Source organism: Phlebotomus papatasi, chromosome 1 (assembly GCF_024763615.1).
Source record: "Phlebotomus papatasi isolate M1 chromosome 1, Ppap_2.1, whole genome shotgun sequence".
In the NCBI taxonomy this organism is placed as follows: Eukaryota; Metazoa; Arthropoda; class Insecta; order Diptera; family Psychodidae; genus Phlebotomus; species Phlebotomus papatasi.
In genome coordinates, this window is record NC_077222.1 from 76,578,234 (window position 1) to 76,591,368 (window position 13,135).

At 34.8% G+C, this 13,135-nt stretch overlaps 1 protein-coding gene across 3 annotated transcripts in view; it reads left to right on the plus strand.

The window, feature by feature from the left end:
- Nucleotides 1–1,060: 1,060 nt before the first annotated feature.
- The window catches only part of LOC129803193 (GRIP and coiled-coil domain-containing protein 2-like), a 111,186-nt gene continuing 99,111 nt past the window's right edge, over nt 1,061–13,135 (plus strand). For 2 of the 3 annotated variants that reach the window (XM_055849616.1, XM_055849598.1), the window contains exons 1-3: nt 1,061–1,591; nt 6,724–7,414; nt 7,482–7,731. In XM_055849616.1, the coding sequence (XP_055705591.1) occupies nt 6,906–7,414; nt 7,482–7,731 (759 nt within the window). In that variant the 5' untranslated portion in view covers nt 1,061–1,591; nt 6,724–6,905. The remainder of the gene's footprint in view (nt 1,592–6,723; nt 7,415–7,481; nt 7,732–13,135) is intronic. The other variant, XM_055849608.1, reaches the window with a different exon arrangement.

Consider the following 13,135-nt stretch of genomic DNA (forward strand, 5'->3'; position numbering starts at 1 on the left):
CCAATAGCTCTTTTCTGAAAATTTGAGGCATGATAGACTAGCTATAAAAATATAATATTATAATGGGTCAAATTTATTTATAACTCTTTGAAAAAAAAAAATGATTTGTGCGAAGCGTAAATCGTCCGAAGGTAGCGCGCTTTCCCCTATAATTCTTAATTGATATTTTTTAATTGAAATATATGATAAAATTTTCAATGACTAGAATAGAACCTAGGCTTAGAAGACAATCAATCAAAAATATAGAAATTCTAGCTCAATCTTGAGCTCAATCGTTAATCTCTCCAATATCTTTATTTTTCCATAATATTCACGATATTTCACACATTCATTGTCGCGAGTTGATTCTAATTAATTCATATCATTATCAAGATATAATGAACCAAAAGAAGATTTTTGTATAATTTTATTTAAGTGTGTGGGGGAGAAGCATACCGCTAAATTCTTCCACCATAGATCCATCTTTGGAAAGCGATAAATAATTAATTTTCTCTGCTGGATCATATTATATTTCATTTTCTGATGCCAGATACTGATCGCGATTCTAATTTTTATTCTTCATGAAAATTAAAATCTATCAGTTTTTTTTTTGGTAAAGTAAATAGTAAATCATTTCATTTTGGAAATTATGAACAACAGAAATTCTTTAACAGAAAAGTTGCGTATTCTGTTATGAACTACAAATAATTGCAATTTTTAATTACAAATTTCTAAACTGAAAAGAAAAACAAACAGTAACATACACTACTGACACAAAGAATTCGCTCAAGGAAGTTTTCTCTACCAGAGGGTTATTGGAGGAAAAGAAAAAGTACATAAAATTGAGTTGGTTCTTCAGGAAATGCTCTTAAAATTGCATAGTGAGAGTGAAGTCTTCTTCACGATGTCGTCGGTTAATTATTATTCACAAACGCAGGGAATTATGGGGATCACCGTCTCAGCTAGTTGTATGGGAGTGTAATTAAATTAAAATAGACACACGAAGAAGTCGAATGGGTGTTTTGGGTTGGAGGAGCACGAGCGAAAATGTTCTCGTGGGACGCGCAATTTCTGGCCGTGGTGGAAATCGTGTCGTCAGTCAATCGGTGTCCGACCATCGGAGTAGATTAAGTTGTTCACGCACTTTGCGAAAAAGATCACACGAAAAATCCAACAAACGAACTTTTAGTGATAAGAAAAATTTTGTTTTTTATTAGGACTTAAATCGAACAATTGCTAAACGACTCCTTGTGGCTTTTTATGTGATTTGTTATCTAATAAATATATTTTGTGCACAATTGAACTTTTTTTTTGCATTGATTTTTGCGCAAATTGAAGAACTATTTATAACGATTTCTTGCTGCTATTGCTCGCAAAAACACATTTCGAACGAGCTTTTTTTTTTAAAAATTTTCTTACCCAAAAGTTATCTTACTGTGGGTGGTGAACATTTTTCACATAAACATCGATTTTACATCCAACGTTTGTGCTGAAAGGATTAAGTCATAAATGTCGTAGCACAATTGTAACAGCTTAAAATATATGACGAGAGAAAGTGCTGAAAGTGCGACAATACAGCTGCTCGTCTGAAGGATAAAATCTGTAATCTGCGGTGAGTTAAAAAGAAAAGTTCTATGTAATAACGCACTAGGCGCCTCCATTCACAACTCAACGTCCCTATGAGCCATGTATTTATTTATTTTTAAAAGATGAGATAATGCCTGTTGACAAATTTCCTGCCAACAATCGCAAAACTTTCCCGTCCAAGGCTCTTTGGTATTTATTTCCGTGTGATTCAGTGGAAAATGCAAGCAAAAGTTGTGCTTCCAAAAATACCACCAAAAATATCTTTGCGGGCCAGCAAAAGAGAGCGTGTGCAATAATTCCCGTCGAAATGTGATTGAAATGGTCATAAAGTGCAAGGAGCAAAAACCAACGAGGTCAAATTCATCTCAACAATTGAGACTATCAACAGTTTTGATGGGTGTTTCCCTGCTGATAGTAACTTTGCATAAATTTCTCGCACCGCACAAATGAATCATGAGAAGTTTCAGAGATGTCCCACCAAAAGAGTTACAAACTTTTTTTTCTGGTGTGTCAATCGAATACTACACAGTCATGATCATTTACATATTACAGAGTTGAAAATGTTTTGTTTGGCACTTTTTTTTGTGAATATAGAAAAATTGTTTATGGAAACTTCTTGGTGATTGATCACAGAATATTGTTTTTCAATGTAGAAGATGTCTCTGTGGCCATGGAGCATGAATCCGCACGTAGGAAAGAGCAAAGGCATGTTACTGACATATTTTCTTAATTCAATTACGTTAAACATGCTCCTCAATCTAATTTTCGTGTCTTGGTATAATTTAATAACAGACATGTATTCCATAAATTTCATTTTATGCAGTAGCACCCAATATAAAATTCTATTGTGGACTATACGAATATCTTTCTTCTTTGCTCAATTTCTAGAAATAAGTTTTGGAAAATATTCTGCCTCTTTACCTAATTAAAAATACAACTTAAATTAAAATTTTAACGACAAGGTATCAGGCTCGAAGGTAACAAAATTGTCTCCTAACCGAAATTAAAATAGATAACGAAACTTTGAATTTTTGACCTAAAAACAGAAAATTAAAGAAAAGAGGGACAATGGGACTATTTCGCAGTTTAATTTTTTTACTATTATTTTTGCTGAGGGAAAATGTAATGTGTTTAATTAAATTGCACATACGACCATTCCACATAGATATTTAAATCCGGGTAAATAAAAACAACCACAAAGTGGTTAATTAACCTACTAATGACTGCAGTATGACTGTATCATACGCAATCTAGAATATATTGGATGATTTATTTCAACACAATTGACATCCGAATTTCGGCGGCAAAGGATTTTGTTTACTTTATTCCTTGATTGATGCATGAAAAATAGCCCAACAGAGGTAATATGTATTTTCGCGGATTCTTATGGAAATTTTGTGCACGAATTTATGAACGGAAAGTTTAACATTGCTCAGATTTTGATAATATTTTCCTTCATTGTCTTTCCAGATTTTAATTCTGGGTGACAAATTCTTTTCTTACATAGTTACACTATGCAAAAGAATTACTTTTATAACTAATTATAATTATTATAATTGTGTTTCAACAAGGAAAAACAATTTTGGCACTATTCTCACGGTGCTGTATTTGATGAGACTAGAAAGATTTTCTTCGACGACCATATGTTCAGACCAAGCGCCTGGCAAGTTGGCCTTTTTCGGTGGCAGCCAAAATCCCGAAAGCCAAAACCCCGAATTTTAAAAATCCTGAAATTGATGAACTTATATGGAGGAAAATGTTTATAATAATTTCCTAAGACTCAGAAGATTTCCCTTTGCCTCCAGCAAGCACGGATACAATCGTGGGAGTAGCTGTGACACTTTTAAGAATTCGAGATTTTGGCTTTCGGGATTTTGGCCCATTCGGGATTTTGGCTTTCGGGATTTTGGCGTTCGGGATTTTGACCGGGACCCGGCCTTTTTATATGGAGCTATTTGAAGCAAATTCCAAAATTGATCTCGGACTCAGCTCTCAGTTCTCCGAGGAATAAATTTATTTAAACAAAAATTTAGTATATTTATCCCTCCATACGGAAAGGTATCTTATAATACGGAAAAACTTCTCACTTTTTAGATATTTAGCGTAACGGTCGCAAGTGCAAAAAAATTACCATATATAAATTAAAATCGAAGTATGAGAAAGTGGCTTCAAATTTCAGGCAACTTGCCAGGGGCTAGGTTCAGACGCCGTTTAGAGGTGGCTGAACGATCCTCTCTGTAGTGTAAAATCAGAAAAATGTTCTACAGAGAGGGTCGTTTAGCCACCTCTAAATAGCGTCTGATCATATGGTCGTCAAAGAAAAACTTTCTTGTCTCATAAATAAAAAAAATATTGCATGACGTGTAATGAGTTTGTTAGTAACTGTAACTGCTTCTCAATAGTTAAAACACCCTTTGGTATTTTAATTGACATTTCCCATCAGTTTCCCACTAACTAATCCGTTTTTTTTAGCTTAATCTGAGAGACAGATTAGTTAGAAACTGATGAAAATGTAATTTCATCATTATTTTTATTAATTACGTAAATTCTTGAAGGACTATTATGTCACCGGTGAGCCAAAAATGAAATTTTTCCTACGGCCATCTAAAATAATATTTTGCTCCAAAAAGGCAGATAAAATGTTTTTTTTTCTGACTCTCAATTTTTGACATTACTTTATGTTGGATGACGATAGGGGCTAGATTATTAGGAAAAAATTTCTGGATGAGAAACTTCTAGTGACCGAGACGCTCGATTATCTTAAGGGTTTCCACCCTTATATGGGTCTGAAGTCTGAAGGCTTTGCCCGGTTCTCGAAGATCCTAAAATCCTAAATAACACACAATTTAACTGTTTTTTCAAGATCATAATGGATCTTTTGCCCTTATTATCCAAACCTCAATGAAAATTTCTCATAAAAAATTTGCGAGAAAATAAAAATAGAAAAATTAAGCCACATTATGGTTCAGGTCTGATGCCCAGATTCCCTGATCGTATCTAATAAATTAAAGTTACTCATAATATTTAAAATGAAAAGAGTTTTTGTTTCATTAGGGATGAAAACAGTTTTAACGTTGAACCCCATAAAAAGACATTTTTTCCTAAAAAAAAAATATAAAGTTCGTCGGATTAATACTTCTATTCTAAGATTAAAATATTATAGCTTAAAGTTAAAGGAATTATTTAGAGTCTATTAAAACTATTAAAAGTCTAGCTATTAAAAGCTGACATTTCGCTTTTTACAAGCTCATTACAATATGCTCAAGGTTTAGTATAAAACTTCGTCGTGAGCTGCTTTAAAATTGAAGACAATTTAAGTTGTAATGATGCTGGCTTCAGCTTAAAGGCGTAAAGAAATTGAACCTTTAAAAATTAAAATTAAATTTCAAGGAATATGTATCAGTTTTTAAAGCATAATGAATTACTTAATTATAGGGGAAAGTGGTCTGACTTTGAATGCGGCAGCCTTTGAACATTTATTTTTTTCTCTTATTTCCCAAAGCAAAAATTCTATTTTGTTAATCGAAGTTAATAGAAAATAGTTAGTTATATTGACTATAGTTTAGAGAATAGGGTTCTTGCTTTGGAAAATAAGAGAAAAAATTGAAATATTCAAAGGCTGCCGCATTCAAAGGCAGGCCACTTTCCCCTACCTAAAAGGAAACTTATAATTCTAAGTATGATACGTAATTCTAATGGATTAAAATTTTTAAAATTATCAATAGGGGGATTAAATAGAAAGATTTATTTTTCTTGATTTTGAGTTTTCTTTTATTAATTTGCTTTTATAGAAAAATAGAATTTATTAGTGATCAAATTTCACGAATGGGATATCCTTAAGGTATCTAAAACTTCTAGTATTTTTTTATTATACAAAATTTTAAGGCAAAAACGCTTTTGAAAAAATTGTTGACCGAATTTCCAGGAGCACTTCTGCGAGGAGGACTCCTCCGAGAAGTCATCCAACTTCCGTTTATCTACCTACAGGGTACTGATTTTAGGAGTCAAGGACTTTATTCAACAGTATTATAGCCCTATCCCTTTTCTTAGTTAATTCTTATTTATCTTATTTTTTTTCTTGTTTTTGGAGTCCTTATGCTCTCTGAGCTCTTTGGGATATCACAACGATCTCCTCTCTGGGATACTTTGTTGTACGCGCCTTTCTTGCTTCAGTTATTAAAAAAAATGTTTTTTATATACAAAATCATTAACATTTTAAAGAGTTTAGGAATATTTACTTTTGAATAGAATACGCATGTAGACACTTATGAATTATGGCTATAAGTTTTATTACTTAAATATTTAATTTCTTTTAAAGGGCAAGACAAATGCGGTGGTATTTTTCGTCTTCAAGGACTTTAAAGTAAAATTAGTAGACATATTCACTATTTCTTTTTTTTTTAGTAACTCGTGCTTAAGTTTAATTACCATACGAATATTTCTTATTCAGTTAAACAATTAACAATTCAATTATTTGGATAGTTGCAAGTACAAAAATAGGTATCACAAAAGATGTTTACTTTTCGAAAATAATTATCGTATTTAAAGCCGTAACATTCCTATTAATTTTTAGAAGCTTTTGAAGTTATAATATTTGGAAAATTTTATTATCTGAAATGCCGAATAAATTATTTGATTTCGTGATTAAACAGTAGAGTACCAATATTTGTTTCCCAGCACATTATCTTCGATAATTCCAGTTTTGTTTGCACATGAAAAGCCACAGAGATTCAAGAGGCAGTTATTGCTGAGTATTGCAAAGTAGGTGGAAGGTTCAATTTCCTTGTCTTACGATTCATGCCTAATGAAATTCCCACGATCGATGGTGACGAATTTGGCCAGATTATTCTTTGGGTTTAAGCGCGCCCGATCTTCATGAATAGATGTGACGAAAGAGGGTGTGGGCGAGTGTTTGGCTGATCACATGGCCAAGTTCAATACTTGATCATAGACTTGCTTATTGCAATATCCATCTCAATAAATCAAATTTAAATTGATTTTTAATATGGGCTTAGTACAGAGGCAAATTGTCATTGTTTGCTTATTTGATTTATGAGCAATGGTCTCCCAAAAAGTCTTCCTCAAGGAAAGGGAGAGGCAACCACACCATAATTGTGTAAATATAGTAAATGTTTTCTCTGAAATATTTCGTTTCAGTTGGATAAATTGATTATTGCGCGGGAAATCAGCAAATTGAGCACTCGGAGTGTGATTGATTCAATTCAGCCCAAAGGAGACAGAGAAGTGACTCAACATCTCTGTCATTGTACTCTGGTTGGACACGAAGAGCTCGTGGAGATTTTCTGGGAGAGGGAATAAAAAACGAAGTGCTGAAAAAAATGGCAGAAATCAAGCAGAAAATCTCCAGCAACAAATTCAATGAATCCGCCAGTGTTGATATTTCTGGTTCAGCAGTGGCAGCAAACGAACGACTAAAGTGCTCAGATGAACAGTGTAAAAAAGTTAGTGAAGAGTGCCAAGTGCATAAGGTTTTAGTGGATAAGAAGCCACCAGTTCCAATTAAGCGCAAAAAGAATGTCCCAGTGACTGAGAAAAGTTCTGTGGAAGTTGATGCTGAGAGTCTAAGCGCCAGGAACACAGTCACAATGAATAAGAGACTCAAAGTAGATGATAAGGTGGTGACATCAAAACCACCACTGCCTCCAAAGCCAGATAAACTGACCTCAGCAAAAATTGCACCAAAGACAGACAAGGTGAAGAGGAAGGCTGAAGAAAATAGAGCAACTCTTGTAGCTAAACTCAATGCTTATGCTGAACAGTTGCGTCTCGAAGTGGCTGATCTCAAAGCCTCCCTCATCACCGAAAGATCCGCCGTCAGAGCTTTAAGGTGAGTTTGCGAGAAAAAGAAATATTAACTAAAGTTTACTATTTTTGTATTTTTTGCAAATTGATAGAGCACAAATTGAGGCAAACACTAGAAGAGCCAAAGTCGAAACGAAGAAGCATCAAGAAGCTTTGCTGAAGAAAGTATCAGTACCTCAAGCATCAACTTCTTCGAAGAAAATTAACGGCCAAAAGAAGGATGAACCCGTAGGAACAGCTTCAATTGGAATTGAGTGCTCACTCCTGCTGGACACGGGAAAACTCAATCAGGAAATTTCCATTTTGCGGGATACGAATAAGTGTCTGGAAGAAAAAGTTCAGGTGAGGAATAATTTTAGTGTTCTTTTACAAACATTTGTTCCTACATTTTTGTTTATCTAACGAAAGTTTACTAACAAATGGCAAAATTTAATGTACATTTTTTGTGTGTTTACGAACATTTACGAACAATGTTTGCGAAAAAGTACAAACTTTTTTGTGGGCAATACGATTTACGAGCATTTCATGTAAATCCCCAGCAGTGGCAATTCACAAACATTTACAAAATAAAGAAAGTTTGAAAATTTAAGTCAAATGTTAAACAATAGAAATTTAAAAAATGAATTAAAAACTAAAGAAACTTCATAAAATTGAAAACAATTATTTGAAGAATGAGTTTATGAAAACCTTTTTACAAGTCTCATTACTACAAGTCCTACAACCCTGTCCGATGAAGTGGAACACAAATTTTACTTTTAGTAGCTACATTTCAGTAGTGGAAAGATCAAAGCATTGACTTTTGTAACGTATAGAGGCCTTCGGTTTGATTCTTGACCGAACTGCATCCATTGAGAAACGTTTCGTAAAGAAATGATTAGAGGCAAGTAAATGATTAGAGGGCATATTTAAGTTGAAGTACCTTTGAAAAATATGTTTTTGTTCTATTATTTTTTTAAATGAAACTGAACCTCACCATGATATAGTTTAGCTCCATAAACCAATAGTAAAGCTAAATTATATTACGATATGGCTTACTTTTGTATAAAAATAAGAGAAAAGGGACAAATCTCAAATGTGCTCCAATTTAAATATACAGTAGACTCTCTCTCAATCGGCTCTTTTTCAATCGGGCGAAAAATTTTACTGACAATTTTGACGTTTAATTTTAAAGCTAATTTACTCAAATTCGCTGCAGTTCTTCCTATTTTATCGTGATTCTCTATAATTGAGCACTTTTTGTGGAATTTACAAAGGCCTTGACGCCCAAATCTATCGATAAACCGGATGACATTTTGCCCCAAATGACCAATTGAGAGAGAGCCTACTGTACAGCCAAATAGCAGCTAGAGTAGATAGGGTAATTCAGAATCATGTTTATTTTGGAATTTTGAGATTTTCTCTCTGTTTTAGATGGTCAAGGAGAAAAAGAAAGCCACAAAGAAGTACAAGACTTTACATTCTAGAATATTTCTTCGTTGTTTTTTCCTTTTGCCATCTAAAACTGTTAGGAAATCTCAAAGTTCCGAATGAGACATAATTCCAAATTACACCATTTCCCCCTGTATTCTAATAAAACAAAAGTATTTTAGGTCTACAAAATATAAGATGAAAAGAACAAAAATGTAAACGACCGGGAAATTTAAGTATGAAAAGTAAATTAGACAATAGAACAACCAAAAAGCAAAAAAAAAAAAACGAAAATATAAAGTTTGGCAAGTGTCTCCTTGCACAATTCATAAAATAATAATGACAATGTTGTTTTTTTTTAGAAGTTTCCCAGACATTTATTTTGTCCATATTACGCCAATGACCTCGTTCTTCTTTAGCTTTTTCAATATTAAATGTTAATTAGCTCTAGTGATCGTTTTTCAATTCAATTGGATTTATTTCAAAAGGTTTCTAATCCCACATCACTTTAAATCTAAGACATGAAATAAAAACCGGCAATGATGTCTTAATTTTATTTTCAATCAAAGATTAACATTTCATTTTGTGTAACTTTTTAAACATTTGTACGATTTTCTTAATATAAACATAATTGTTATAATTATAAAGATAAATTGAATGTATCAGTTCCAAACAGAAGAAATGAACAGAAAAAATTAGTCAATACTTTTGGTAGGGGGAAATTGGGCAGGGGCACTTTTGAAAGTGGGGCACCTTTGAAATTGGGATTTTCATCTATTTTTAAATAAAATTGAGCCTTATCGTGATATAATTAACTGCAGAAACAGATTGAGAAGCTAAATTATATCATGATAATGATTGACGCATAATAACTTTTATTAGTAAACATGTTTTCAAAATTTCCCATGAGAATGAGTGAAATGACTAGATCAAGATCTCATTCACTCTCATTGAAATGTCAAAAATATATTTACTAAACAAACATTATTGTGTGTTAGGCATAGGCTGAATTTTATTTAAAAATAAGTAAAAAATCCCAATTTCAAAGGTGCCCCACTTTCCTCCAATCAATGCTTGAGAATTTACGGAATGGTCGTTAATCGTATAACCCATAAAACGTAATATACTGTCTCATAAACATTATTCGTAATATACTTAATAACCAGCGCACAATAAATTTTGTTTCTAAACATGTTTTCAAAATTTCCCATGAGAATGAGCGAGATGACTAGATCTAGATCTCACTCACTCTCATTGAAATGTCAAAAACATGTTTACTAAACAAAAGTTATTGTGCGTTAGACATAATTCGTTGATAAACAGTTATGCTGATTTGCAAACACTTTGTAAAAATTTGTATACAAAACAGAAAATTTTACAAAGTCGTTCAAATAAATTGCAAAACCTACGAAAATATTTCCAATTAGTATACAAACATTTACAAATGCTTTTTACAATACAAAAATGTTCATCAATTAATCATCTTACGAATCATTACGAACAATATTTCTTATAAAAGGACAATTTTCTAATAATTCGTTAGTTGGTTATATTGTGCACAATTAATTTCAGAAATACACGGTGGCATTCACAAATATTTACAATATTTTTACATTTTTATTTCCGTAAAAATGGAAAGAGTTGGCAAAGTGAAAGAGATTTCACAAAATGATCTATCTAGTGAACTTCATTTCGTTAAGATAATGATAATGGTTTCTTTTATTAAAAATATCAATATGAATGGGTTTTTGATATAGAAGAAAGTTCCCATGCTTCGTACCATCCCAAACTTTGTAATGACTATTTTTTTTCTGTTTCTGAATAAATGTGACTCTGCAATATATTTTAACTATTAAAGATTTTTTCTTTGTCTATAAATTGTGAAAAACAAGTCGGAATCAGGCTTATAAATACTTCAATGAATAGGAAGGGAGTTAATTATACTGAATAAATATAAATTTGATCAATATTCTTTTTAAGGAATACTATAACAACTGTCTGTCTTATTGTACCCCTAAAATTCTACTCCGGTCTCCCCTATTCCCATTTGGAGTTGTGAAAAATTCCCAATTACATCAGGAACTGTATTAGGCTCTTTTAACTTACCGTAAAAGTGGGTGACTTTGTCCTTTGCAGGTAGTGCTTCCAACAACGGTTAACCGGTTTCGTAAAACCGGTTGACCGCCCTATTTTGGAGACGGTTTCAAAACCGGTTTTTAGAGATGAAACAGGTTTAAAATCGTGTATTTATAAAAATTTTAGTATTTCTCTTAAGCTTAAAGCTTATTTCTTGAAAATCAAGATACACTGCAAAATATTTTCTTGACTGTAGAAGGGAACCTGAAGTGCAATATGATTCTCAGTGTAATCTGTAGTATGGTAGTATGTTAATAATATACGAAGAAGTAGTAATGGGTGTCCTGTGCGTTTCTTCCACTCTTAAAAAGAATTATTTGCTTAAAGGTTATCGGAAATTATTTCAAGACTTCTTCACTTGAAAATATTTCATATTAAATCTTAGTTAAATATTTACTGGACTAGAAAAAACAATTGTATACTGAGAAAAAAATTGTAAACGATTTAGTACAATCTTGTAAAATATTGTTTTATGTGGAAAAGAACAAGATATTTACCTCTCCCTGTCAACATATAGATTTTTAATAAATTTTGCTATCTTTTGACTACATATTTTATTAGACCCAAATTCATCAAGATTGTTACACAAAATGCTTCTAAAATTTTTACCAAAATTTGGTATTTATTAGTTTCTCAACCAATGGAGTAAAAAACAATAAAGGTTTCCTTTTATTTATTTTTTTTTCAAAATGCCTATGGAATTTTTTCTATGAAATTATTTGTGAATTTTGTGTATATTGTTACGAACGAAGGGGAGTGGGTACCCCTTCTTCATAAGAAAACACCCTGACCATAGATTCTCCTAATCGAAACAGTCAATGGGGGCTAAGTGGAAGGGAGCGACGAAGTCCTCTGTGTGACTAAAACACCCAACTTGTTCTCTAGAGGGGATCCATTTATTTCTTTACCAAGTACAGACATCTCTTTTCGAACCATAGCAGCTTCATTCTCGTTACTCTTTCAACTTCTTCTCGGCAGCAGCTTTCTCTTTCATTCGGCAGCTTTCATCCTCTAGCCTGTCTCGGTGGCTCCACCCATTTCCTTTACTCTGGGGGGGGCTTAAGCCCGTATTGAGATCGTTCCATGGGGGGGGGGGGGCAGATGGAGAGGCGTCTGCCAGCCTAGGGCGTCTGGAAAGTCTTCGTGTGGATTCGGCGGTCTTCGGGGGCCATGCGTTGATGATTTCTACTTCGGTACTGGCTTCTCCCTCTCGCTTCCTCCGCATCAGCATGCATTGACATTGCGTCCAAACGTCTGGAGATCCTCGCGTGAGTTCGGCGGTCATCGGGGTCCATCGGCTGGAGTTTGACTACAGTCCGGAATTCCCCTCTTCGCTGTAAAACTCGTGGAACGCTTGTAGCGGCTGGTCTCGACGTTTGATTCACCTTCGGTTAACCTCGGTGGTCTTCGGGCACCTTCGGATGGCATTATGGCTCTGTCCGGAATCTCCCTCTCACTAAGGTTTACGCTGCATGACATCTTGTGGCGGCTTCCGACGCTGTGCGGGCCCTCGGATGTCTTCGGCTGTCTTCGGGCAACGGGCTGTATACATGTCCCAGCGCGGACATCACCCTCGAGCGTTGACACAGGCTGTGAGCGTCGATCTTGGCCACCATCCTCTCCCTTGGTACGTGACGTCCCCAAGCTCGGCTGTTGTCTTTGTCTCTCCTGGGGCACAAGTTAGTGCGAGGAATGGTCCCTCTCGCACTAATGCGGTTGTCCTGCTTCCTCCTGTGGCGAAGATGGTGCGAGGAACTGTTCTTTCCCTCTCGCACTGCTGCACTTTGCAGGTCCCTTTCGGCAGCATTCCTTCTTGAGTCAGTCGAGCAGCCTCCCGGCGTAGCAACAGCTATTTCCCACGATGATTGCTGCTGCTGGAGTTGGTCTTCTTGGCTGCTGGCTGGTGGCTGCTCCTAGTCCTGAGTGCTGATGCTGGCTGTTTCTGCTGCTGGTTCCTCCTGGAGATCCCCCTCGGCCTGCTGGCCGGCGACGACTGCCTTCTGGAGCTCTGGAGTGCTGCTTATATAGCCCGATTCTAACGGGATCCTTTTGCACACGTCCCCACTCTGCACTTGGTGCGCTTGTTGCGCCACAACTTCGAGACGGGAAGACTGGTATTTTGCGCAGCACCACCGTGCGGTGAACACATACATTGTTTTTGGCGCGTAATTTTGGCGCGTGATTTTAAATTTCCTCCAGTCTG